The sequence below is a fragment of the Drosophila mauritiana genome, chromosome 3L, assembly GCF_004382145.1.
Source record: "Drosophila mauritiana strain mau12 chromosome 3L, ASM438214v1, whole genome shotgun sequence".
NCBI classification, from domain to species: domain Eukaryota; kingdom Metazoa; phylum Arthropoda; class Insecta; order Diptera; family Drosophilidae; genus Drosophila; species Drosophila mauritiana.
In genome coordinates this window covers 16,579,649-16,601,182 of record NC_046669.1, presented here as the reverse complement: position 1 = coordinate 16,601,182, position 21,534 = coordinate 16,579,649, and the positions used below count along the sequence as shown (strand labels likewise).

At 47.6% G+C, this 21,534-nt stretch overlaps 7 protein-coding genes across 8 annotated transcripts; 4 read left to right on the top strand and 3 right to left on the bottom strand.

The window, feature by feature from the left end:
- The first annotated feature begins 2,181 nt into the window (after positions 1 to 2,181).
- Positions 2,182 to 4,324, top strand: LOC117141008. The gene is made up of 3 exons (XM_033304262.1): positions 2,182 to 2,405; positions 3,232 to 3,430; positions 3,850 to 4,324. The coding sequence occupies exons 1-3, from the start codon at positions 2,394 to 2,396 to the stop codon at positions 4,089 to 4,091; spliced, it is 453 nt and encodes a 150-aa protein (XP_033160153.1). The 5' UTR covers positions 2,182 to 2,393; the 3' UTR covers positions 4,092 to 4,324.
- LOC117141007 lies at positions 4,319 to 6,592 on the bottom strand. Its single transcript, XM_033304261.1, has 4 exons — positions 6,351 to 6,592; positions 5,413 to 6,292; positions 5,203 to 5,354; positions 4,319 to 5,141 (listed from the first exon to the last, which is right to left on the bottom strand). The coding sequence occupies exons 1-4, from the start codon at positions 6,449 to 6,451 to the stop codon at positions 4,529 to 4,531; spliced, it is 1,746 nt and encodes a 581-aa protein (XP_033160152.1). The 5' UTR covers positions 6,452 to 6,592; the 3' UTR covers positions 4,319 to 4,528.
- Positions 6,593 to 6,955: 363 nt separating this feature from the next.
- On the bottom strand, positions 6,956 to 9,724 carry LOC117140706 (unc-112-related protein). The gene has a single exon (XM_033303772.1). It carries the CDS (start codon positions 9,401 to 9,403, stop codon positions 7,256 to 7,258), a length of 2,148 nt encoding a protein of 715 aa, XP_033159663.1. The 5' UTR covers positions 9,404 to 9,724; the 3' UTR covers positions 6,956 to 7,255.
- A 597-nt stretch (positions 9,725 to 10,321) lies between these two features.
- On the top strand, positions 10,322 to 10,945 carry LOC117141852 (putative odorant-binding protein A10). The gene is made up of 2 exons (XM_033305528.1): positions 10,322 to 10,615; positions 10,668 to 10,945. Exons 1-2 carry the CDS (start codon positions 10,345 to 10,347, stop codon positions 10,862 to 10,864), a joined length of 468 nt encoding a protein of 155 aa, XP_033161419.1. The 5' UTR covers positions 10,322 to 10,344; the 3' UTR covers positions 10,865 to 10,945.
- Positions 10,946 to 11,313: 368 nt separating this feature from the next.
- LOC117141850 (myosin heavy chain, embryonic smooth muscle isoform) lies at positions 11,314 to 13,763 on the top strand. The gene is made up of 5 exons (XM_033305524.1): positions 11,314 to 11,577; positions 11,646 to 12,131; positions 12,184 to 12,409; positions 12,463 to 13,227; positions 13,289 to 13,763. The coding sequence occupies exons 1-5, from the start codon at positions 11,504 to 11,506 to the stop codon at positions 13,553 to 13,555; spliced, it is 1,818 nt and encodes a 605-aa protein (XP_033161415.1). The 5' UTR covers positions 11,314 to 11,503; the 3' UTR covers positions 13,556 to 13,763.
- A 2-nt stretch (positions 13,764 to 13,765) lies between these two features.
- On the bottom strand, positions 13,766 to 17,553 carry LOC117141849 (ribosome biogenesis protein BMS1 homolog). Its single transcript, XM_033305523.1, has 2 exons — positions 15,684 to 17,553; positions 13,766 to 15,624 (listed from the first exon to the last, which is right to left on the bottom strand). Exons 1-2 carry the CDS (start codon positions 17,473 to 17,475, stop codon positions 13,931 to 13,933), a joined length of 3,486 nt encoding a protein of 1,161 aa, XP_033161414.1. The 5' UTR covers positions 17,476 to 17,553; the 3' UTR covers positions 13,766 to 13,930.
- A 773-nt stretch (positions 17,554 to 18,326) lies between these two features.
- LOC117141851 (coiled-coil domain-containing protein 6) lies at positions 18,327 to 21,479 on the top strand. Of its 2 annotated transcripts, none has more exons than XM_033305526.1 (5): positions 18,327 to 18,624; positions 19,108 to 19,233; positions 19,297 to 19,387; positions 19,452 to 20,363; positions 20,427 to 21,479. In XM_033305526.1, the coding sequence occupies exons 2-5, from the start codon at positions 19,118 to 19,120 to the stop codon at positions 20,904 to 20,906; spliced, it is 1,599 nt and encodes a 532-aa protein (XP_033161417.1). In that variant the 5' UTR covers positions 18,327 to 18,624; positions 19,108 to 19,117; the 3' UTR covers positions 20,907 to 21,479. The 2 variants fall into 2 exon arrangements, with proteins under 2 accessions (XP_033161417.1, XP_033161418.1); XM_033305527.1 differs by having other exon boundaries at positions 18,327 to 18,634.
- The last annotated feature ends 55 nt before the right edge of the window (positions 21,480 to 21,534 follow it).

Below are 21,534 nucleotides of genomic sequence, written 5' to 3'. Positions count from 1 at the left end.
TGCTCGTCTAGACTGCACGAATATCAGATCGTCGATGGACCGGCGATTCTATTAGAAGCAGAACCTGTTTGCGGTTCATACTCCGTTGGGTTCTGTTGTATTTCGGCTGTTATTTTTCTTTTCTTTTTTTCTGCCCAATTTTTTTTTTTTTTTTTGATAATGAGTCGTGAATTTGATGCCCAGGTAGGGGCATTCGACGGAGATCGTTGACATGGCGCAAGTGGCGCGATTCTTTGGATCAGGTTGTGAAATTGTATTTATGAATGAGAATGCCCGTGGCGAGCCAATTAATGCCGCATACCAGAAAGAGTTCCACCGAACCACCACAGCCGGCGCACACACATTCCGAACCCAAGTCGGGGTTCCCAGAACGTGCCCGTTACCGTTATGCGTTGCCGATCGGATCGACGAGCGCGAGAATGCACATTCCGAAGGATACGTGCGAAATGCGGGCCAAAATGCAACTGCGCAGCAGCATTGCGCATACGCCACGGGGGCCGGCTAACATTTCCGCATGCGAGAATGCAACGAAAGCGAAAAGCAAGTGGCAAAAAAAGAAGCAGCATAAGCAAAACGAATGTGGAAACGAAACCGAAACCAAATCCGAACCGAATCGGAATCGGAATCAGAAACGTAACAATCTGAACCCATAAAAAGTCGGCCGAAAGTGTGCATTGACCGAGAGAGCGGCTAAAAATACCCGAAAAAGAACGTAACACAAACGATCTGATAAAATAAGAACGCACGATGATGACGTCCGGATCCAGAACAACCGTTAAGTGCTCCACCCCAAATGATGCTGCAACAGGGTGAGCGAAAGAGAGGGCGAGCGCGATACCGAAAGAGACGGAGACAGAGCCGAACAGAAACGACAGTGAAAGTTCTACACTTTCGCTTTTTTACAGAACCCTGCTTTTTCAGTTGGAAATACTACATCAGTAAATGTTCGGTAACTGTATATATTATTTCTATATTAATCTGAATGTTTAACAACAATTTCGCTGGCATTCCATTTTCTATTCACAACATAATAACTTTTTTTATTTTAATGAATGCATTTTTACATTTTTTGCATTGCATTTTTTAAGACTTTGAACGGAATGCCCCCTATATGAACATTAAACTTTACTGTTTATTGGTCTCTACAACCAGTTTTTTAAGAATGTTATGTTATCAATTAATTTCAGGTTGAATAAAACACCATGAGGTCCATTGGAATATTATTCAATGCAAAAATTTCTTAAGCTTTCAAATGTCTTAGCTTTCCATTGCTCAACGAACCTGTCATTCTGGACTCTTACTCTTACTTATAGTAAACAGTAGTAGCTTAGCCACTGAAAAAAATGGTCAAGTCACTTAGATCTTTTTTTAGCATGCTAAATAAATGAGTGAGTCCAGTAGAAATTGCCGCTTAATATAAGTAAAAACCGCATTAAAGCTAATCACTGTTGCATTTCTCGAGTTTCAATGGGAAACGCCAGTCAACAATTTCGATCTTACAGTTGTTCAAATTCCACACACAATATTTGAATGGTTTTATGGGTCTGTTAAACTTGTTTATGGATCCCCATAAATAAGCAATCATATTAGAAGCATGCACGGCTATCAAGAAGTGCGTTGCCCTGGTTGGAAAAGCCCCGGCAACAAGGTCCAAGTTTTCACTTTCACTGCCACCATCGGCCGTCAAATCACCAGCAGCTATTACTACCTTATTACATTGCCAAGGTGCGCTGATAAGAGCGTTTAGACTGTTCCAGCTAATCAAGAGCAGCAAGTCCAGCAGCATGTGGCTGTGACTCAGTGGGTCCCCGAGTCCATTTATGTTGAAATTCGTTTAAGATCGAAACGGCGGCGCCATCAAACTATAAATGCCAACTCTTCGGGTCTGACGTCCGTTCCGAGGCCCATTGATAAAAAAAATGTATATTTCTGAATGCCCGGCGCGCCCTGACGCTTACGCAAAACTCCTGCGAGCGGATCCCGCGATCCCCAAAAAGCCGAGACCGAACCCCATACCCTATACTCCAATCCCGAAACCGAAGAAATCACAAATCCCGAAATCTGCTCTCTCTCTCACACCCCCATTGAAAGGTGAAGAGCGGCTGTCTGAGCGGCAAACTGAGCCGATCCGAAGCGCCGATCCTCGATTTTTGAGGCGCGTATAAAAGCTTGGCTACGTCGGCAACGAAAGCTCATTGTGCGCTCGCCACTCGTGATTATCAGGTAACGTCGATCGGACGGACGAACGGGTTAACCATTCAGCAAGTTAGCTCAGCAGCAAGTTTGCCCGCCAAAAGAAAACACGTATACGTAGTGTTGCAACCAGAAAGGTGGTCGACGTGCCTACTGATCTACTGATCTATTGAGAATTGTGATCCTAGAACGACACTGAAATGAGTTCAAAGGTGAGTTCGAAATAAATTGAAAATCTTATTTGATAAATGATTTGATTTAGGGGGTTGTATTAGCTAAATAGTTAGCACCAAAGCATTAGGCATTGAGATTAATAAATAATCATTCAGTTCTCGGAATGTTTTCATACACTCCACTTTAATTACTTAAATTAGCTTCGCGCCACCAAAAAAAGTGGGTGTGTGCAATTAGCAGGCTGTCAGCTAAAAATATCAATATCCAATATAAACAAATGCGCTTTTGTTCTCCGCGGGCAAGAGCATAATGCCCGCATCGATTCCGAATCGGATTCATATCGGCGGACTGGAGTGTCACCGCAAGGTGCGAAATGCGAAATGCAAAATGCGGAAATGCCTACCTGCGAGGCGCATTACATAATTTCCACTTCAGCTCCAGATCGCCGTAATGTCGGGGAAGTTTCGGTCATTAAAAGCGGCAATTAAATTTCACCATTTGGCCGCGTCGACTTGCAAATGCGCTCCAGTTTATGTTTCGATCTTGATGCGATATTGACCCAGTTAATGGGCGGCAGATTCCCCTGCGTGGGAGTCGGCAACGTCATCCAGACATCCAGGCATCCCGACACCCGGCTGTCGTCATCCGAAGTGGTTAATCCAGATGTGTGTCCAGAGCGGCGATCCAGATTCGCATTGAAAAGCCAAAGCAGGGCAGAGTGCAGCCGGTTAGAGGATCGTTGTAACACTTATGCGATAAATTCTGAGCGTCAGCGTTTTATAATTAGGCGCCGGAGGCCGGTTGGGTGTTTAATTTGGAGTACACTCATACTCACTTGTCGTTTCGCCCGCTCCTCCATTGCAGTTGCATATGTGCCGCTGGATGCTGCTGGTCATCGGAGTCTGCTGCCTGATGGGCAGCTCGTCGGGCAGCTTCTGCTCCCTGGAGCGGATGAAGAAGTTCGCGATGGAGGCGTGCGAGCACCTCTTCCAGGCGGACGAGGGTGCCCGCCGCGACAGAAGGTCCATCGAGTACGCGCACCACCATCTGAATCGACTTGGATGTAAGTATCAGTATAGATCTTAGATTTTAGAGCATAGTATATCACTAGGGAAAAAAAGTTAAAATATTTCAGACATATTTAAAGCTAAAATTACTAATTAACTTAATCAATTTTAAATTTTGGTTCCAACTATAGTGCTTACGTTTTAAAATCTCAATTATACAATATCCACTGTAGATCGGTAAGGAAAAGATTAAGATATTGGATTAGCGAGCTAATAAGGTCACAGTGTCAGTCAACCCGACAATTGCATTCGGAACTGCATATCGAAAACACGTTTTTTTTAAGTGTGTAGATTGCAATTAATACGCGCATTACACCGGCATTTGCATAAAGCAGTTCCGATGCAAAAGTTAACCGACTTCAAGGCGCAGGTTCAAGATCAATTTGCTCACTGGCTACGTTTTCCCCCTTTTCAGCCGGCAAAACGCACAACAAGCACCACTACATCAGCCGAAGCAGCTATCCAATGGGTGGCTACCTGAAGGTGACCCGGGAGCACTTCAATCGCCTCAGCGAACTGGACATCTTTCCGCGCTACAAGCCCATCAAGCCGCACCACGAGAAGAAGCATCGCTTCAAGAGGGATCACTCGAGCAGGTCCTACAACAACATCCCCTACTGCTGTCTAAACCAGTGCGAGGAGGAGTTCTTCTGCTAAGAGGTCTCCAGTGCCATGCTCCATGCTCCATGCTCCAAGTCGGTGCCATCTGGTCAGAATCTTCTGAATCCGTCCATAGTTATAGTTAGGCTATTCATGTACATTCTACAAGTCGCGCTCACTCTTATAGAGTACCTTATTTGTGCCCACTCCCAGGGACACAGATCCATTTACAGTATTTATACACTTAGATCGATTTTGAATAAACAATCGAATACGGCAATTGATCGGAACTAAAGTGGTTTTTATAAAGGTTGGTGGACAGTTAAAACTAAACAAACATTCAGAGAATTTAACAACATATTAGGCTGAGATTAAAAGATTATTACAATCCTAGTACAAAGTTATCTATATGGCTCACAAATCTTTCTTCTATCACAAACTATTAATCACTAAATCACTTAATAAAAACGGACAGCTTGAGCCAGGGAATCAGCTTATATGGAACTAATATAGTAGGCGCCTTTGCAAACATTGCATTTGTACTTGCGGCAGTTCTGTTCGCCAACTGGCTCCAGCGATCGAAAGTACTTGGATACCACCATCAAGATATCCTCACGTTGTCTCTGAAGGAAATCTTCGCCGAAGTCATCAAAGGTTTTAACGCAATGCATTAGAATGCGATAGAGGACCGCCTCAGTTGATACGAACGTATTCAGCGAGCGATCAATATAATCCACGTTCTCCTCTACGAAAGTGCGGGTCATCTGCATTAGAAGCTGTACCGCCTGATCGCTGAAGTATCTGGCCATGGCCTCCAAAACATCCGTAAAGCTAGCCAGATTGCCGATTTGCTCAACGAATTTTTCACCGAATTTCTGTGCAAGCATATCCATATTGATCACCATCTGCCCGCCAATGCCGTAACTCAGTATTTGCGGCAACAAAGTGGTGGCCACTGTAAGTCCCTGACTTAGGTGTGAGTTCAAATTGTGAAGGCTGAGGAGTACCTCCTTAAAAGGAATTTCGTTGAGGGTTCTCACAATATCAAATCGGCCAGATTCATTGTGGAGCTTCACTGTTTCCTGGGAGATTCGATCAAAGACTTTTCTGCTGATACAAGAATGATGAAAGATGGTATACATGTGACAACCGGGATGGGTTAACTTGCCTGGATTGATTTCGAAGTGCTCGCCTCAAGGAAGACCCGTTGGTAGCCTTGGAAGCGATGCGCATATTGTTGATGGAATGAGTGAATATCACGAGGTGCGATGCCATCTGCAGCATGTCCAAGCTGTTTATGGCTTGATCATCTCCATGTTTCTGAGGAGGTCGAAACGAAGGTATAAAATTAATGTCTTATTTAAAGGATCCAACTTACCAAATATAAATCGTAAACACCATTCGCCACACCCGTTCCGGCGATGAACACTGACGCACCATTTATCCCCCTAACGGCCAACTGCGCAGCTGGATTAACTTTGTAGCCAGCTCCTGCAACGGTGGACAGAGCTTTGGTAGCCCCACTGGCTCCTAGACCCACAACGCCACCTGCTACGCCCAACCAAGAGCTGCGTGCCTCGGTGTCCGTGATGCAGGTGGATTGTCCGTGCCGTCGACGATCGATGAGATGGGAAGCAGAGCGCAGGGTGCTGTAGACTCCGGTGGCCACGCCCACAGCGGTGGCGGCAATCGCGAGCGGAGCGCCCAGTGGCACAGCCAGAGCTGCAGCCGCCGGAACACTGGCCACCAAGCTACCAACAGTGGCGACTTTATCGCCAGCATTCAGGATTTTATACCTAGCACGTGCTGCTGGCGTTGGATGGACCATCAACTGGACGCCCGGCTCCTCGTCGCCGGTGAATGTGTAAATTCCTTGGCTGGGGGCGATCATCAAGCCCTTGGGCAGGGTGTTCCGGAAGACGAACTGCTCCCAATTGGCGTACACCCGTGCATTTTCATCCACAAAAATCATGCAGCAAGCGGCGCTGTTCTCGCCCTTCAAGCAGCGCCGGGTGCGAAAAACCGGGTGACAAGAGTAGTTGGTAGACTGCAGCGCCGATTCCGGGTCTGTATCCGGCGTGACCAGCACGTAAATTATGGCGGAAAGCAATGTGCCGTTGGTGTAACAGCGTTGCTGCCAAATATTCCGGAAAAGCTGCTCCCGCTTTCGTTGAATCGCCTTGGCATTGCGGGCGTCATCATCGTGAATGAGGTTCTCAATCTTTTGCTTTAGAACACCACCCTGATCCGGGGCTAGTCTGTGGGTATAAATATAGTTTAGCCAGGTACGATGATTTAAAAAATTGCATAACATACGAATCCCAAATAATTTCTGAACGCAGCCCACTGCTGAAGCCAAAATCCCTTTGCACTTCGTAGGCGGTGCGAGAATTTTGAGTATTTTCCGTTTTCTCCATGTCCTAGTTACTGCAGAATCTGGCACTTTTAATCTACAGCCCAAGTTAAATACACTTACTTTAATTTAGAGACTGTATTTTAATGGGAAATCAATGTAGAAATGCTTATTTTGTTTCCATGACAATTCAACAAAGCTGGCGCCAAATTATCGAGAGCTTATCGATGAAGCTCACGATAATAATTTATCAATCGATACCGCGTAACTTTAAATTATACATTTTGGCAATATTATTTTAAATCTCAAATCTATTAATGCCATACAAATTGTTCAAAACTTTTTCAATTAACAAAAATTTTTCAAGTAGTAATAGTTATAAATTATTATAACTTATATCTCGATCTACAATTTTCCTTTACATTACTTGGTACATAATAATTATTTTACTTAACTTTTAATTTTTTACTAAACAAGTTTAATATTTCTTGACCATCAGTAAACTACTGATTTAATGACCTCAGTAGTAGTTCCCCTGAAAAGTCTAATACCCAAAAAAACATTTAAATTTTAATATGGGATTTTTATTTTAAATATACACTTAAGAGTTAGTGATACAAAAACATTGCTAAGGCCACGGTTAAGTCTAATTAAGAGTTGGGCAGGCAAAAGGGCCATTGGCAAGCGATTTTCGCGGTGAAAAATCATCAACAAGATTAGTTAACAATGAGTTAAAAGGTAAATAAAATACACGTATTGCATTGAAGATGTGAGTCTATCAGTTGGTTATCAATTAAAACAGTGGTTTTTCTTAACAAAATTCGAACAATTGAAACTGGATGCCATTGAAATGGAGCAATAAATGGTACTAGGACCAGCCGCCGGTAAGTTTGTGGAAGAGCTCCTCGTTCAGGGTCTGGTTGTTGTCCTTGGATCGCATCGACATGAAGATGTAGCCACCGATGAATTCGTGCACCACCTTGCAGTCCGCCGAGTGGCAGGAGAAGACCACATTCTCGTCTTCAAACTGAATCATCATGCACTTAATGTTCCAGTTGACGTTCCACGCCTTCATGGTGTTATATCGCCAGGTCTTAATGTGATCCCCTGAGCTCAGATCCATGCGCATGATGCGGTTGTGGGCCACGCCGAGCAGCTCTTCCTTCCGATGCCCGTCGAACTTGATGATGAACAGGCTTACTCCAAAGTCAGGTAACGACCGCCAGGCTTGGATGTACTTCAGTTTTGAATCTAAAGAACTCAGCTCCCGAACGTTGGCATGTGCTTCGAGGATCCGCTGGACTGCCTTGTTGGACAGCTTGCGGAGGATCTTGGGCGACAGATAATCAACTGCTTCCACAGAGCGAGGATCGATGTTTACATGAACTCCGTGTGCGGGTCGCTGCATCTGCAGTAGCGAGAGTATGCTGTCCACTTCACTCTCGTACGAGCTATCCGCCAGGGATCTTCCCTTGGCCGCCAAACGACAGGCAGCCATCCACTTGGCGTACTGCTGCTCGTTCTCGCAGCGCACCCACACCTCGCTGTTGGTACCGTGGCCACCATCAGGAGAGACCTCCAGCCGGATAGCATACTTTCCCTGGGATAGGTTTACATCCGGAGTTACTTCGCAGCCCCTCAGGTTGATGCTTATGACAGGCGCAACACGTCGTGACTCTTCGGCGTTCTTGAACAGATGCAAATGCAGATCCCGATAGGTGAAGTAGTAGCGCTTATAGCCGCGCAGCGTGAATCTTTGCGGCTTCAGGTAACGCAAATAGTCAGAGAGCTCCGGTATGCGTGTAATGTTTCGCGAGTCTCCGCCGTAATCCGGTCCCTCCAGCGTAATCTGTAGCTCTTTAAGTGCCGAATCGATCTCGTCTTCGTTATCATTCTCCTGACTGGAAGTTTCAATGCCCGAGTCCACTGCTGCACCCTGGGGTGTATGATCTACGTGATGGTTCACCTGGAACTGGAGGGCGGCGAACATAAGGCTCTCCTCCTCTGTGCAATCCAGCTCCTCGTTCAGCACACTCCACTTGGCCTGCTCGTACAGCTGATTGATGCGCACCTGGTCGCACTTGGGATTTAGATCGAAAAAGGTGAAGTACTTGAAGCGCAGGCACAGCGTGTCGTACTCGCGTATGCCCTGTTCCATGATAGACAGCGACGAGTCCAGCCAGCCCACATTCAAGCGCGCCTTCTCCACCAGCGACTTGGGGCGCAGCTGAAGAGCTCGCACATCCGCGCATGGAGTGGGCGGAGAGCTGGCCAAATTCTCCTGGAAATCTCCAAGACTTGAGGAGCTTGAATCGTACGTGGCATAGCCAAGCTGACTCTGTTTCCAGGTGCCTGGAAAAGGTGATGCGGAGCGCACTGGCGAGCGGGCTCGGTGATTGTGCGGCGACAGAGGAGCACAGAAGAAGGATCCCGGTGCAGAGGGCTTGTCCAGACTGCCCGTGCTTCCGCCTTCTCCATGAAACGACGTGCTGATGGGCACAAACGAGTTGGTGTCCGCAGCAGGCTGCAGGTAAGTAGTGCCATCTGGCTCAGCAATTGGCACTCGCTTCTGATGCGGCACTTGGGCGAAGTTACGCTTCAGGTGCTCCGCTTCCAGAGGTTTGCACAGGGACAACTCCTCCGGATAGCGGATATCCAACTGCTTGCATAGATTAACCACCGCCGAGAACGTCTTTACGGAGTAATCCACCCGGCAGTCCAAGTACCTCAAATCCGGCAGCTGCACCCGCAGTATCTTGTGCATGGGCGTGAAGTGCAGCAGGCTATCCGCCTGGACACCGCACTGATCCAGGGTCAGTTTGGTTCGGCTGAGCCAAACATTCCGCGCCGGCCACCACAGAGCATGATCCGACCAGTCCTTGGGATTCTCCGGATCCACCAGCTGCAGCATGATGCCCCCAATGTGCTGGTCACCGCGCACGCGCATCGTTTTCTCCAGCGCCAGATCCGTGATGAAGATCCGCAGATTCCACGAGTTCTCGCCGACGTGGATCATGGTTCTGCTGTGATGTCACCTGTCCTACTTTCTGCTGCCCGTCTGGGGCGTTTCTAGGTCGTCCTTGGTGGGGCGCCCACTGCAAAATCGAGAGTTTTCCACCGATCGGCGCACAGATGGTCGTCAAATTCGCATTTTCCGCACTGTGATGCAATCCACGGGTCGAAAATTCACTGCAATTGCGTTGACTATGTCGCAATGTTTCCGGATCCGGGCAATTGCATCGATTCGTTTCGCTTGCGTAAATAGAGCAATTAAAGAAAATTCAGTCCATTGAAAAAGAAAGCGCCGAACCGACTGGTTTACCCACTCGCGCTGGTATCGATATATCTCTGACTTGGTTTTCCAAATCGCTATCGATTATATCGTTGATCGGTGTAACCAGATGGAAAAAGGAGTATTTTCGATTACTGTTTCAGATTACACCATTAGAATTTAATTTATGGGCGCGAAGCAGTGTTGAAATTCAATTTAATGGGATGCCTTTTTAGTTTGAAATAATATTTTAAATTCTTAACCGAAGGACCTTTATTGAATTGCAATTACCAATATCCAATATCCATCAAAAGTGAGGGTATTATTTACAGTATATAATAAATCTTGATAAATCTTGATGATTAAGCATGCAGATTCTAAAAGCAAAAATTACTATCACACAAAGCCCTATAATTATTTATTGCTCACTCATTAGATATTTTATTTTTATATCACACAAAACAAACTGCTTAGCCCAGAATAATTTTTTTTAAATTTCTTTAGAAAATAAGCCACTACCGCATTTGCCTGTTGATGGGCTTAAGGTAATCAAATTAAATTGACTTAATTTGAGCCCAATTGGTAAGTGGTCAAATTGGACGGAGACACGCAGTGTATTTCCAAACGGAGGCCTGTATAAAAGCCCGGATTGCTAATACGGTTAACAGCATACGATCGATTCGAAAATGGGACAGCCCGGTTTCCGTCGTGCCATGGGGCACTTTTCGTTGGTGGTGGCACTGATGTGCACCACCTGTTTCCAAGTGGAAGGACTACCCCATCCGCCGGCCACGTCGCCGTCACCAATGATGGAAAGGATGGTGGAGCAGGCCTACGACGATAAGTTTGACAACGTCGATCTGGACGAGATCCTTAACCAAGAGCGACTGTTGATCAACTACATAAAGTGCCTGGAGGGCACAGGTCCTTGCACTCCCGATGCAAAGATGCTGAAGGGTATGTTTGAAGCCCAATTCAATTGGTCTCTGTAATACCCAATCTCTTGTAGAGATCCTACCCGACGCCATCCAAACCGATTGCACCAAGTGCACGGAGAAGCAGCGGTATGGTGCTGAAAAGGTGACCCGTCATCTCATCGACAACCGACCCACCGACTGGGAGCGTCTGGAGAAGATCTACGATCCCGAGGGAACCTACCGCATCAAATACCAGGAGATGAAGTCCAAGGCCAATGAGGAGCCTTAATCAACCTCTATTTTACGTCGTTGTTATCTTAAGTGATTTTATTTTGCTTTAATTAACGAATAAACTGCAGAGAAGCTTCAACCTTTGGCCTTTTTGAAAGTATCCATTCCGTAAGTATCTATGAAATTTTCATTACTGGATATTAGTTAAACAACTTTAATAAATAGGTAATAATAGGTAATAAAAAGGTAATATTTGAATTTTTGATTTTATGAGGAAAAAATTGCTATAATTGTAAATAAATAAACAAAAGTATAAAAAAAATTTAAATAAAATAGTATAAGAAATCATTTCTAGTTTGAAAGCAGAATCGTTTGAAAAAGGATAAAAGTTGTCTCGATTCCCCAATTCGATAGACAAGCAATCGGAGGCGTCATGGCAACCAGTTCCTAGGAGCCCCGATTCCGGATTCAGCCCCAACAACGCAGCAGTCGGCGGAGCAAACAATAAACAATAGACACCAAACATCCAGGCGTAACCACAGTAGCAGGCACTTGGTTTTCAGTTACATTTCGACTTCACCTCGCGCCGGCTCTCCATCTATTTCTATACACTAGACATCCGAATTGGCCTCTGAAAATTATTAGCTTTCTCGAGCTAACCCAGTGACAATCCTCCGGAGCAGCGGCAGGGTCTTAGATGGTATCGCCGCGCAAGCTGGCATCGTCCTACGGCCCAAGAACATCCCAATCGGAAGCGAACAATCTAATGGCGTGGGTAGAGTCCACATCTTCGGCAGTAGCCACCATCTAAAGTCTCCCCCCTAAATCCCCTTTTCTAGAGCGTCGGCAAAGAGCTGTGAGAGCCTATTCTCGGCCAGCTCCCGGGAGTCGGCCAGCCTGATCTACCAGCGCAGTAAGGCGCCACCGCAACAACGAGGCGGCGTTAAGGGTTCCGGCAGTATGAGCTCCCAAAACCACAGCGAGATCCATCAGCGCGTCATGTCCGCGAGGAATCTGCGCGCCAAGACCTTCCAGAACCAACTGGCCGATGCCCAGGCGGAAATTGCGAATCTGGCGCACGAGAATCGCATGCTGCGCACGCTCCACAATCGCCAGTCATCGGCGCTCAATAAGTACGAGGCCAACAACGCCGAGCTGCCCAAGTTGCTCCGCTCCCATGCCGAGGAGCTGCGCGTGTGGCAGACCAAGTACCGCACTCTCCAGGCTGCGAACAAGGCTCTGGAGCTAAAGCTCAAGCAGAAGGAGGAAATCATCCTGACGCTGAGCGATCAAAACAAGCACTACAGCCAGCTCAACAAGGATAAGTATGTTTTCAATTACTTTAATCTTCATTCCTTTTGATTGTTTTTGATTTAGGAATCTCGACGAGCGCCAAAAGCTTCAGGAGAAGCTGAAATCCCTGGAGCAGCGTTTGGAGGAGAAGGACAACGACATGAAGCTGATGGCCCGCAAGGTGCAGCTGGAGTCGAAGAACATCCGCCAGCAACTGCTCAACGAGCAAAGGAAGGGAAAGGAGGTGATGCTGAAGCTGGAGAAGGCCAAGCTGGAGATCAGTGGATACCGCAAGCTGGAGGAGTACACTGTGGGTATTATAAGTAATTCAACTAAGTCATCTTTTAACTTTGGAGCCTTCAGCTCGGCACCGACAAGGTGAATCCCCTGTCCTCCGGACGACGAACCAAACTGAGTGGCGTCACCGATGAGCCGGACAAGATCGACAAGTTGGAGAAGTCAATGGAGATGCTGGACAAGGCCATCGAGAAGAACAACCAAAGCGAATTCACGGCTTTGACGGATGTGATGGAGTCGGAATCGTTCTACGACTTCGACAAAGACAGTGCCGAGGACAAGAGTGGACCAAACACTCCACCTAGTCAAATCGAACGACAGGTGGGCGGGCGTGGCGGCAAGCTTGTCCTGCCGCCCGCCACGAACCACGCTAAGATGGGACAGAAAGCCAATCGGTCCACTTTGAGCCAAGTGCTCTCGGCCCAGGGAAAGATTTCGGTATCTTCTGGAAAATCTGCTAAATCACGCATTGCCGTTGCTGTGCCCAAGATGGAAAGCGTTCAGGTTAGCAAGCGTCGCGAACCGGAGACCATGTCCAGACTGGCTTCCGCCGAATCCAAGCCCAAGCAGAAGTCTCTGGAGTACGAGTACGAGGACGACTATGAGCCGGCTGGCGATGATGGTGATGATGACGCCTACGGCCTGATGAGCAAGATGTGCGAGGGGGAAGAGGAACCACAGGACAACAGCGAAGAGAATGCCAACGACAGCAGTCTATTGAAATACTCGGCATACATGGATAACAAGAGTAGCGAGGGTGATCCCCTGGAGGAATCAATGGAGGAGTACGACGGAACTGATGGTCAACAATCGCAGGGCAGCGACGATGAGGTGACTGTTGCCTTTGTAATTCCCATCCACTAGTAGTACTTAAGTGATTTCTTAATCGCAGGACCATAGTGTACGTGCTCCGCGTCTGAAGGAGAACATGTCCAGCCTACGCAAGCAGATCTCGGATGACTTCAAGGACCGCGAGAGTTTCCTGAAGACGTTCTGCCGCCAGGCCAGCAACAGCCATATGCGCGACGATCCTGCGCCGAAGAAGAGGAGCAGCATCGCGACCGGAGCAGCGGCCAGTAGTAGCCACATGACCGGCAGTCGCAAGCATGCCCTCTTGGCCGCTCTAAAGACGATCGACGACAACAAGAGCCAGGACTAGAGTGCACTGCATCAGTTCCACCCATGTCCAGTTCAAGTTAGTCCTTAAGCGGTGTTGAGTTATATATATATTTTTCAAGCTGAGGCCCGTGTGTCCGGCGCAGCTGGAGCAGTTGCATCAGTGGCTTGGCGAAGATGGATCGAATCCAGCCCTTGATGCAGTTGCTCCAGCGCCGGTCGCATGGTCGATGATTAAATTTTAATATAAACATTTTTGTGTTTGGTATATAATTGGAAGTATTGCCCTTATCCTCATATCCACGTTGTATCTGATAGTCGATGCACTCAATTATTAAAAACATTTAATTTTGTTATATCTACATTTTATACAGCAAAATGCCTTAGAATTGTCCATTGATTACTCTCCAGAACAAAATCAGGCAGTCTGCTTTCCTCGCACCTTGCTGATAGCCCGCGATACCTTCTTGCGCAGCTCCTTTTGGCGCCGCTCCTTGGAAGCCATCTTCTCCCGCTTCTTCTCGCGGTAGTTCTTGATGCGCTTCTTCATTTCCATGCGTTCACGTTGCCGCTTATCCTTAAAGTTGGTCTCGATCATCTTCATCATCTTGGACACCTTCTGCTCGTACGGTGAGTTAACCACGGCCACGCGCTCCATCTCCGCCTTGGGATTCTCCGGTCCCAGCTTGGGCTTGTCCTTGTACGGCAACGCCCGCTGAAGGGCCTTGGGTATGGTAAGAGGGCGGAAGATCTTCTCCTTGCGCACGATCGACGTGTACATGCTGTCGGGCTGGGCTGCATTTTGCACTGCCCTCTCCCGCTTGAGTTGACCGAGCGTCTTCATGCCCTGCCACTGGCTCTTCTGGTCCAGCGGCAGCAGGAGTGAGGTCACAGGTGCATAGAACCGAGGCACTTCCACTCGGAACCAAGTGCGGCAGAAGACTATGTCGCTCAGAAGGATCTTGTCCTCGAATGTGGCACGATAAGAACCTTCGGGCGTGTGGTGAGCCTTCTTGATCTGTCCACGAATTCCCGACACCGTTTTGATCTTGGCTCCTTCGAACTTTGCAACTTCCAGTGAGGAGTTAAACATGTCCTTTACAAAGGCCGTCTTCTTGTAGATCTTAAACGGATGTCCCACCAGCTTGAGCTTCTTCATGATCTGCGAAGATTTGTCCACCTCGGTGACGCAGCCTGTGGCCGCTATCCGGAAGCCAAGCCGACGCATCTCCTCCTGATCCTGACGCACCGTCTGCAAGGCCAGGAAACCAGTATTTTGAGGCGTTATTGGGCCCCAGAAGGTCATGCTGCAGGTGACATGATTGGGCGTGTACTTAAGGTATCGCTGACGGAAGTTGTCCTCCACCTTGGCATAGATGGCCACTGTTTGGAAACGGCGCCAACCCATTGAGATGATCAAAGGATCACCTGTTTTGAGGATCTTCTTGTACCAGCGGTGCTTCTTCACCTTGCAGTTGACATAGCCAACGTTCTCCTCGGTCATGTTTAAGGCACCAACCAGTACCGGATAGCTGGCATCGAAATTCTCGATGAACTCGGCGGGCAGCTGCTTGAATCCAAGGCGAACGTAAAGACCCGGCCGATAGCCCTCGATCTGAATGCGGAACTCATTGTCCAGGTGAGCAAACTCGCTCTTGTTTAGCTCGCTCTGCCGCTGAGCCTCCGCTTTAAGGTCATCGTAGAAGGAGTGATCGCCAGTTATCCGACCATTATCCTCCTCGCCCTTTCCCTCGCCGCTATTGTCGTACTCCGCATCGAACTTGGCCTTTAATTTTAATTTTTTTGCCATCAGTTCGGCCTTGGTGAGATTTTCCTCCTCTACGCGGGTCAGTTTGCGCTTGGCTGCTAAGGAATCCTCAGGTTTGGAGTTCTCTTCTTCCGATTCTCCACCATCTCCTGCTTTGGGTTTACCGCTGTGCTGCTCGCCCGTCTCCAAATCCTCAAAGTCTCCGTACACTTCGCTTTCTGCGTCACTCATGTCGTCCATCTTTAGTAGATTTTCAGCATCCTCGCTGGCCTTCCACTTGCCAGTAACGAAGCAGTTCTTGATAAGTTCCTTGTTGTCTTCCGCCAGCCAATCCCGAGTGGCATCTTAAATTTAAAACAAGTGTAAATAATTGACCATTCTTAGGAAAATATACTTTACTTACCACCCTGATACTCGAAGAAACACCGCTCGTCTTTATCTTTAATGTCCTTGTCTGATTGCTGCTGGCTTTGTTTTTTTGCAGCCACCCGGAACAGGCCACCTAGTTCTTCTTCTGAGTCGTCGTCTTCTGCTTGTGCCTCCTGACGACTATGTTCACTCTGATTATAAACACCGTAGACGAGGCGCATCAGGTTTTTCGACTCCGAGTGACGTTGGAGAAAAGCATCGCGGGCCTTCTGGGCCAAATTAGTTTTCCAGCTCATGTTGCTGGCCAGGACGCGAGCCTCCTCATCGTCCGAATCGGATTCGTTGGAAGTTTTCACATTTCCCAGGCTTTGATACTCCTCATCGCCAGAAGAAGCATCTTCCTCCTCAGCATCCTCCTCCTCCTCACTGTTCTCCCCACGCCAATCGTCCGCATCGAACTCATCCTGCTGCTCCTCCTCACTGTCAGCGGCATCCAGACCAGAGTCCTCTCCATCGTCATCCTCATTCTCACTACTTTCCGCCTCTTCATCCTCCTCTTCGTCGTCCTGATCATTGCGGAAGTCCTTGGACTTGATTGGCTTGGCATCTGAGAATAGACGGAACTCTTGCTGCTCCATCTGTTCATCGATGGTGGCCTTCTTATCGATCAGCTTGTTCACCAGCTCCGCCTGCTCGGCAGCCTCGGCGGTCTGCTCCTGTTCCTTGTGCGAATGCGATCCCTGTAGCTCAATGTAGACCGCATCCTTGTCGTAAACAATGCCGCCGACTCCGGACATGGGGGCGTACAGTAATCGTTCTTTCTCCAGCAAACTTCGCTTCTTTTCCGTTCCAGGCAGGGGGCAAGGATCGGGAATGACGTTCAACTCGTCGATGCGGGCATCACCCAGGCCAGCTATGTGCACCATGTGTTCCTGCTTGAGAGGAACTCCTCGGACATAGCCGTACAGTACAACCTCACGATCACACTTGGGATCCCGGCGCACGCGATCTGTGTTTGTCACATCTTCTATGCGGTCAACCAGCAGATAACTATGTGCACCTCGCCACTGCAGCGGGCGGAACTTCATCACGGAGATAAATCGTCCCAGGTTTTTGACTTCGTTCCGCAGGTACTCGCCGTGAAGAAGACCAGAAAGGTAGAAGAGCTTGGCGCCATCGTAGACTTCCGTCCAGAAGCGGTGCTTGAGCTCCTTCTTTCGCTTCCTCAGCTGCTTGGGGTTCTTGATCATGTCCAGGTGGGTAAGTACGCCCATTATCTTGGGCATGCCGTGCACCTGGCAGATGTTCAGGAACTCAAAGATCTCCATTTCGAAGCCGTAGCTTGCGTCGCAGAGCAGCAGGACCAGATCGGCGCATTTGGCCACATCGATCATGGAGTTCACATCGTTGTTGCACTCCAGCAGGGTGATCCGGCGCTTCTTCGAGGTCACAATAGTAATGGGACCCTTTATATCGGTGACATTCGTCCGCGTAAAGCTTTTGATTAGGTCTTTGATCAGCGTAGTCTTGCCCACTTTGGGTGGTCCCACCACGGCAATCAGTACGGGTGGCGGTACGTCCGGAGTTTGATCGACAACCGGAATATGCTGCTTCTTGGCTGTAAGGTCCTCCTTGCGCCGGAAGTTCCTCTCTGCTCGCTGCGCCGAGTTGATGGCGAACGCCTTGGGATTCCTCTGCCTGGCGGTCAACTCGGGCTCCTTCTGGTTGGAGTCCTTCTTGGCCTTTAGCTTCTTCTTGTCCGCCTTCACGCCGGACTGGCGGGCGCGGTGCTGCTTTCGCTTGTCCTGGCCGGCATCGTCGGCCATTGTTACAGCCTTTAAATATCTCAAATTATTAAATTATCCGCTGTTTACGCGCTGCACGTGGAGCCAGTGTTGCCAGATTATGAAACAGCTCCAAATCAATTGGTTTCATCCAGCCCTGAATTCATATCGTAAATAAAAAGTACGATAGATTGTTTAAATATATATATTTTAGATATATATTTGGCTTACAAAATCTATTGAGTAAAGTAAAAAGAGTCCCCATACTAGAAATGCCAATTAAAACATTTGAACGTATTATTTAATTCTGCATATGTTATATGCACTTTGTTTTAACACATATAAGGGTAACCAAAATCGCCCAGAACCTTTGTAATCGGGAAATCAGCATCAGATATAGCAATTCATAATTTCATCGTAATCGTGAAACTCAGGAAAAATGGTATACGAATCAAAAACGCTTGAAACACAAATTAAAAATAGAATTTTTTTAGTATTGTCAATTTTTAAGTAACATGTCAAATAATTCACATTTCGAATTCCAAGAAAACAACTTACAAAATTTACGTGTCTATTTGCTGATACAAATTTTGTGTTTAAGTCATGTATATCTATAAGCAATAGATATATATACAGTTATTGTAAAGTTTTCGCAACAAATTATGTAATCCATTAATTCTCTACCGTTAGGTTTAGTCCTCAAATTTAATGATTTTCCGCGAAGGACAGTTTTAAAATAATACACCCAAAAAAAAAAAAAATTTCCTGATATATTTTAATAAAATTATAATACAATATATGAATAACATAATTGTTTTGTTTTCCACCTATACTGTTATTTCCTCGAGTGTCATCACTACCTTGCGGCGTTTCGCTGTGAGCGCTTTTTCGGTATTTCGCCACATATACGGTCACACTTCTGCACTGTGGATTTTTCGCAATTTGACATTAATTTTATTCGATCGGCTCGGTCAAAATGTACCGCACTCAGATCTGCAGGCCCTAAGCAGACGCCTAAGGTTCAACTCTACCCCGTTCGCGGCTGCATCCTTTCACCTGCGCAGGTGAAACGCTAGAACGGCAACCACAGCCCTGGTGAAACAGAGTCGGCAAAGGAGTGTTCAAGAGGGGGGAGGAGCAGTACGGCGGAAGGCAAAAGTCTTTTAAGGGGAAACAGCGCACAAAAGCCAGGTAACCAAAGGTAGTTTCTGTTAGATAGAATCGAAGATTTTCAGCCGGTTGAAATGAGAGGCCTAATCCCAGATGCGAGTTGCAAGTCACTGGCGGTGGTGGGCTGTAGGTGGTGGTGGTGGCGATGGCGATGGCCTGCCAGCCTGTGCAAACCCTTCGTTCGCCGACCTTGCCCTTCTATCGATTTCCGAAAAATTGCATCAAGCCAGATGCACAGAAAATCACAGCTGAAGGTTAAACTTTTGCATCGGATCAGGGCCAAAACCAAACACCACCACCGACCGATTTCTTTATTCTTTGTTCCTCACGAGGCGCAGACGAATTCAAGAATAAAGAACAGCCAGTCGCCACATATATATGTACTCATGCACATATGTATATATATAAATATCTGGTTAAAAAGCGACTGGCATACATTATTTCTTGTCATACATATATGTATATGCTCAAAAAACGTAATGGCAATGGGCCATTTACCTTTAGTTTTGCAGGCATGGAAAGTCCCTGTGAATCCGAAAGTTCGCTGGACGGCGGCACCATGCTGCCACCAAGCCCAGTTTCCCGGGAGCAGCTCCAGAAGAGGATAGAATCGCTTACCCAGCAGAACAAGTAAGTCGGCCACCATTAATACAATGCATTTTTACCACAAATAATATGACTCTTCCCTTCTAGGGTTCTGAAAGCCGAGTTGGATACCTTCAAGACCAAGTGCAAAGTGGTGCAAGAGGAGAATCGCTGCCTCAAGCAAGCCTCAGTCATCATTGTTAGTACAACTTTCATGTTATATCACAAACGTTGCTTCAATTTGCCTTTGTTTACTTTTACAGCAAGCCAAAGCCGAGCAGGAGGAAGAGTACATCTCGAACACACTGCTGAAAAAGATTCAGGCCCTGAAAAAGGAGAAGGAGACTCTGGCGCACCACTACGAGCGCGAGGAGGAGTGTCTGACCAACGATCTCTCCCGGAAGCTCGACCAGCTGCGTCAGGAGAAGTGCAAGCTGGAGCAGACACTTGAGCAGGAGCAGGAGTGCCTCGTCAACAAGCTCATGCGCAAGATTGAGAAGCTCCAGGCGGAGACGGACAACAAGCAGACCAATCTCGAGCAGCTGCGCCGCGAAATGGTCGAGTTGGAGAACACGCTAGAGCAGGAACAGGAGGCTCTTGTAAACAAGCTGTGGAAGCGCATGGATAAGCTGGAGACCGAGAAGCGTTCGCTGCAAATCAAGCTGGATCAGCCGGTTTCCGATCCGACCACGCCGCGAGACATCACAAACAACGCCCATGCCAATGGTGGCGATACGGCCACCAGTTTGAGTGCTCATATCCAGATTCTGCGCTCCGAAGTGCTTCGCTATCGCTCAGACCTGGCGACCGCCCAGAAGGAGGCTACCATCAAAACACAGCAGTATGCGCAGGAAGAGAAGTCTATTCGCGAGGAAAACGCTCGCCTTCAGCGCAAGCTGAAGCAGGAGGTGGAGCGTCGCGAAGCCCTATGCCGGCACCTCTCTGAATCGGAATCCTCGCTGGAGATGGACGAGGAACGCTTCTACAACGAGAACCTGATGGGAGGCGGTTCGTTCGCTGTAGCGACGGCAGCAGCCGCGGCCGCAGCTTCGGCGGTGAGCGCCCAGCGGCAACGCACCATCAGCAGTCCCGTCTCCCACAGTCCCTCGAGTAGCCGACCTCTAAGTCCGGGCACGGCGGTGCAAAACCGCTGCTATGCCTGCGGCCAGCTAGTGGTCAGTGCGAAATTGTGAATTGCTGCTTTCCAGATTTGTAAAATTCGAAATTCTTCGTTTCAGAATCGTCGTGCCAGCGAACGCTTCATCAAGCCAGCACTGCCAACGCCCATGCTGGGCCTGAACACTTCTGCACCCAACGTGCTGACCTCAACGAACCCACTGCTGGGCATTTTGGGAACAGGCAGCTCCTCATCGTCTGCGTCCGTGTCAGCTGGGAATGCCGCTGGCGGCTTTCTCTCGAATCTGGGAGGCGAACGCCTAAGCCTTGGCTCGTCGAATTCGGCTGGCGGCAGTGCCACCTTCTTGGCCGGCGGTGGAGGTGGAGGTCTGCTGGCCCATCTCACTAGCCACTCCAGCGCTTCGTCGTCATCGTCCAATTTGATGAACATCAGCCTGAACAACTCGTCCAGCGGCAATCTTGTTAACAGCAGCAGCAACTCCTCACTGTCGGCGTTCACGCCAACCAATCCGCCCAGCTCGGCGGCCACGGCCTTTATCCAGCCAGCCAGTCCCATGGACACGTCCACCTGCAAGGACTAGGAGGATGCAGTAGCTCTCGCACAGGGATACAGAAAAATCATGACTTATTCACACACTTTCACACGAAAACACACTATATTCATAAACACGCACGCATGCAAGCAACCAGTTTAACGATCCTAAAAACATAAGAAAACACAGAAACAAAAGATGAGAAAGTAAACTATCGTAAGCTTCTCCAGGGCGACTCAAAGTCGCCTCATTTATATATGGTTAATATGTATATGTATGTTCTATTTGATCAAAATCTCTTAAAACCTTTCAATAACGGAATTCCTAGGCGAACGAATATTTAGCGCTAATGTTTAAGATTTGAATGTTTTTCTAATTTCGCTCGGTTCCAGTTAAAGTTAAGTGAAACACAGCTAATAATGAGATATGGAGGATATAGGGGATGAGAATGAGGATGGACAGCACACGCTAACCAGATCGTATGAATTTATAAAAAGGGTGAATTCTATTCATGTCGAAACCATTTTCCCACAATTCCTTCGCATGTGGGCCTAAAAATTTTGAAGTATGTTTATGTAAGCCAACAAAAATAAAGTTCAACAATTTAAAATTAAATAAAAATTCGCACAGAAATTTGTTTTAATTAAAGGTGCAAGGTTTTCAAAATTTTACTAAG

Excerpts from the sequence above, each read along its gene's own strand:
- LOC117141008 (XM_033304262.1), top strand. Across the intron at positions 3,431-3,849 it reads CCATCTGAATCGACTTGGAT|CCGGCAAAACGCACAACAAG; the intron begins GTAAGTATCAGT and ends CCCCCTTTTCAG.
- LOC117141007 (XM_033304261.1), bottom strand. The coding sequence starts at position 6,451 with ATGGAGAAAACGGAAAATACTCAAAATTCTCGCACCGCCTACGAAGTG. Across the intron at positions 6,293-6,350 it reads TCAGAAATTATTTGGGATTC|ACTAGCCCCGGATCAGGGTG; the intron begins GTATGTTATGCA and ends TTATACCCACAG. Across the intron at positions 5,355-5,412 it reads GTGTTTACGATTTATATTTG|AAACATGGAGATGATCAAGC; the intron begins GTAAGTTGGATC and ends CGACCTCCTCAG.
- LOC117140706 (XM_033303772.1), bottom strand. The coding sequence starts at position 9,403 with ATGATCCACGTCGGCGAGAACTCGTGGAATCTGCGGATCTTCATCACG.
- LOC117141852 (XM_033305528.1), top strand. The coding sequence starts at position 10,345 with ATGGGACAGCCCGGTTTCCGTCGTGCCATGGGGCACTTTTCGTTGGTG. Across the intron at positions 10,616-10,667 it reads CGATGCAAAGATGCTGAAGG|AGATCCTACCCGACGCCATC; the intron begins GTATGTTTGAAG and ends AATCTCTTGTAG.
- LOC117141850 (XM_033305524.1), top strand. The coding sequence starts at position 11,504 with ATGGTATCGCCGCGCAAGCTGGCATCGTCCTACGGCCCAAGAACATCC. Across the intron at positions 12,132-12,183 it reads AGCCAGCTCAACAAGGATAA|GAATCTCGACGAGCGCCAAA; the intron begins GTATGTTTTCAA and ends TTTTTGATTTAG. Across the intron at positions 12,410-12,462 it reads GCAAGCTGGAGGAGTACACT|CTCGGCACCGACAAGGTGAA; the intron begins GTGGGTATTATA and ends TGGAGCCTTCAG.
- LOC117141849 (XM_033305523.1), bottom strand. The coding sequence starts at position 17,475 with ATGGCCGACGATGCCGGCCAGGACAAGCGAAAGCAGCACCGCGCCCGC. Across the intron at positions 15,625-15,683 it reads TTTCTTCGAGTATCAGGGTG|ATGCCACTCGGGATTGGCTG; the intron begins GTAAGTAAAGTA and ends TTTAAATTTAAG.
- LOC117141851 (XM_033305526.1), top strand. The coding sequence starts at position 19,118 with ATGGAAAGTCCCTGTGAATCCGAAAGTTCGCTGGACGGCGGCACCATG. Across the intron at positions 19,234-19,296 it reads TCGCTTACCCAGCAGAACAA|GGTTCTGAAAGCCGAGTTGG; the intron begins GTAAGTCGGCCA and ends CTTCCCTTCTAG. Across the intron at positions 20,364-20,426 it reads ATGCCTGCGGCCAGCTAGTG|AATCGTCGTGCCAGCGAACG; the intron begins GTCAGTGCGAAA and ends TCTTCGTTTCAG.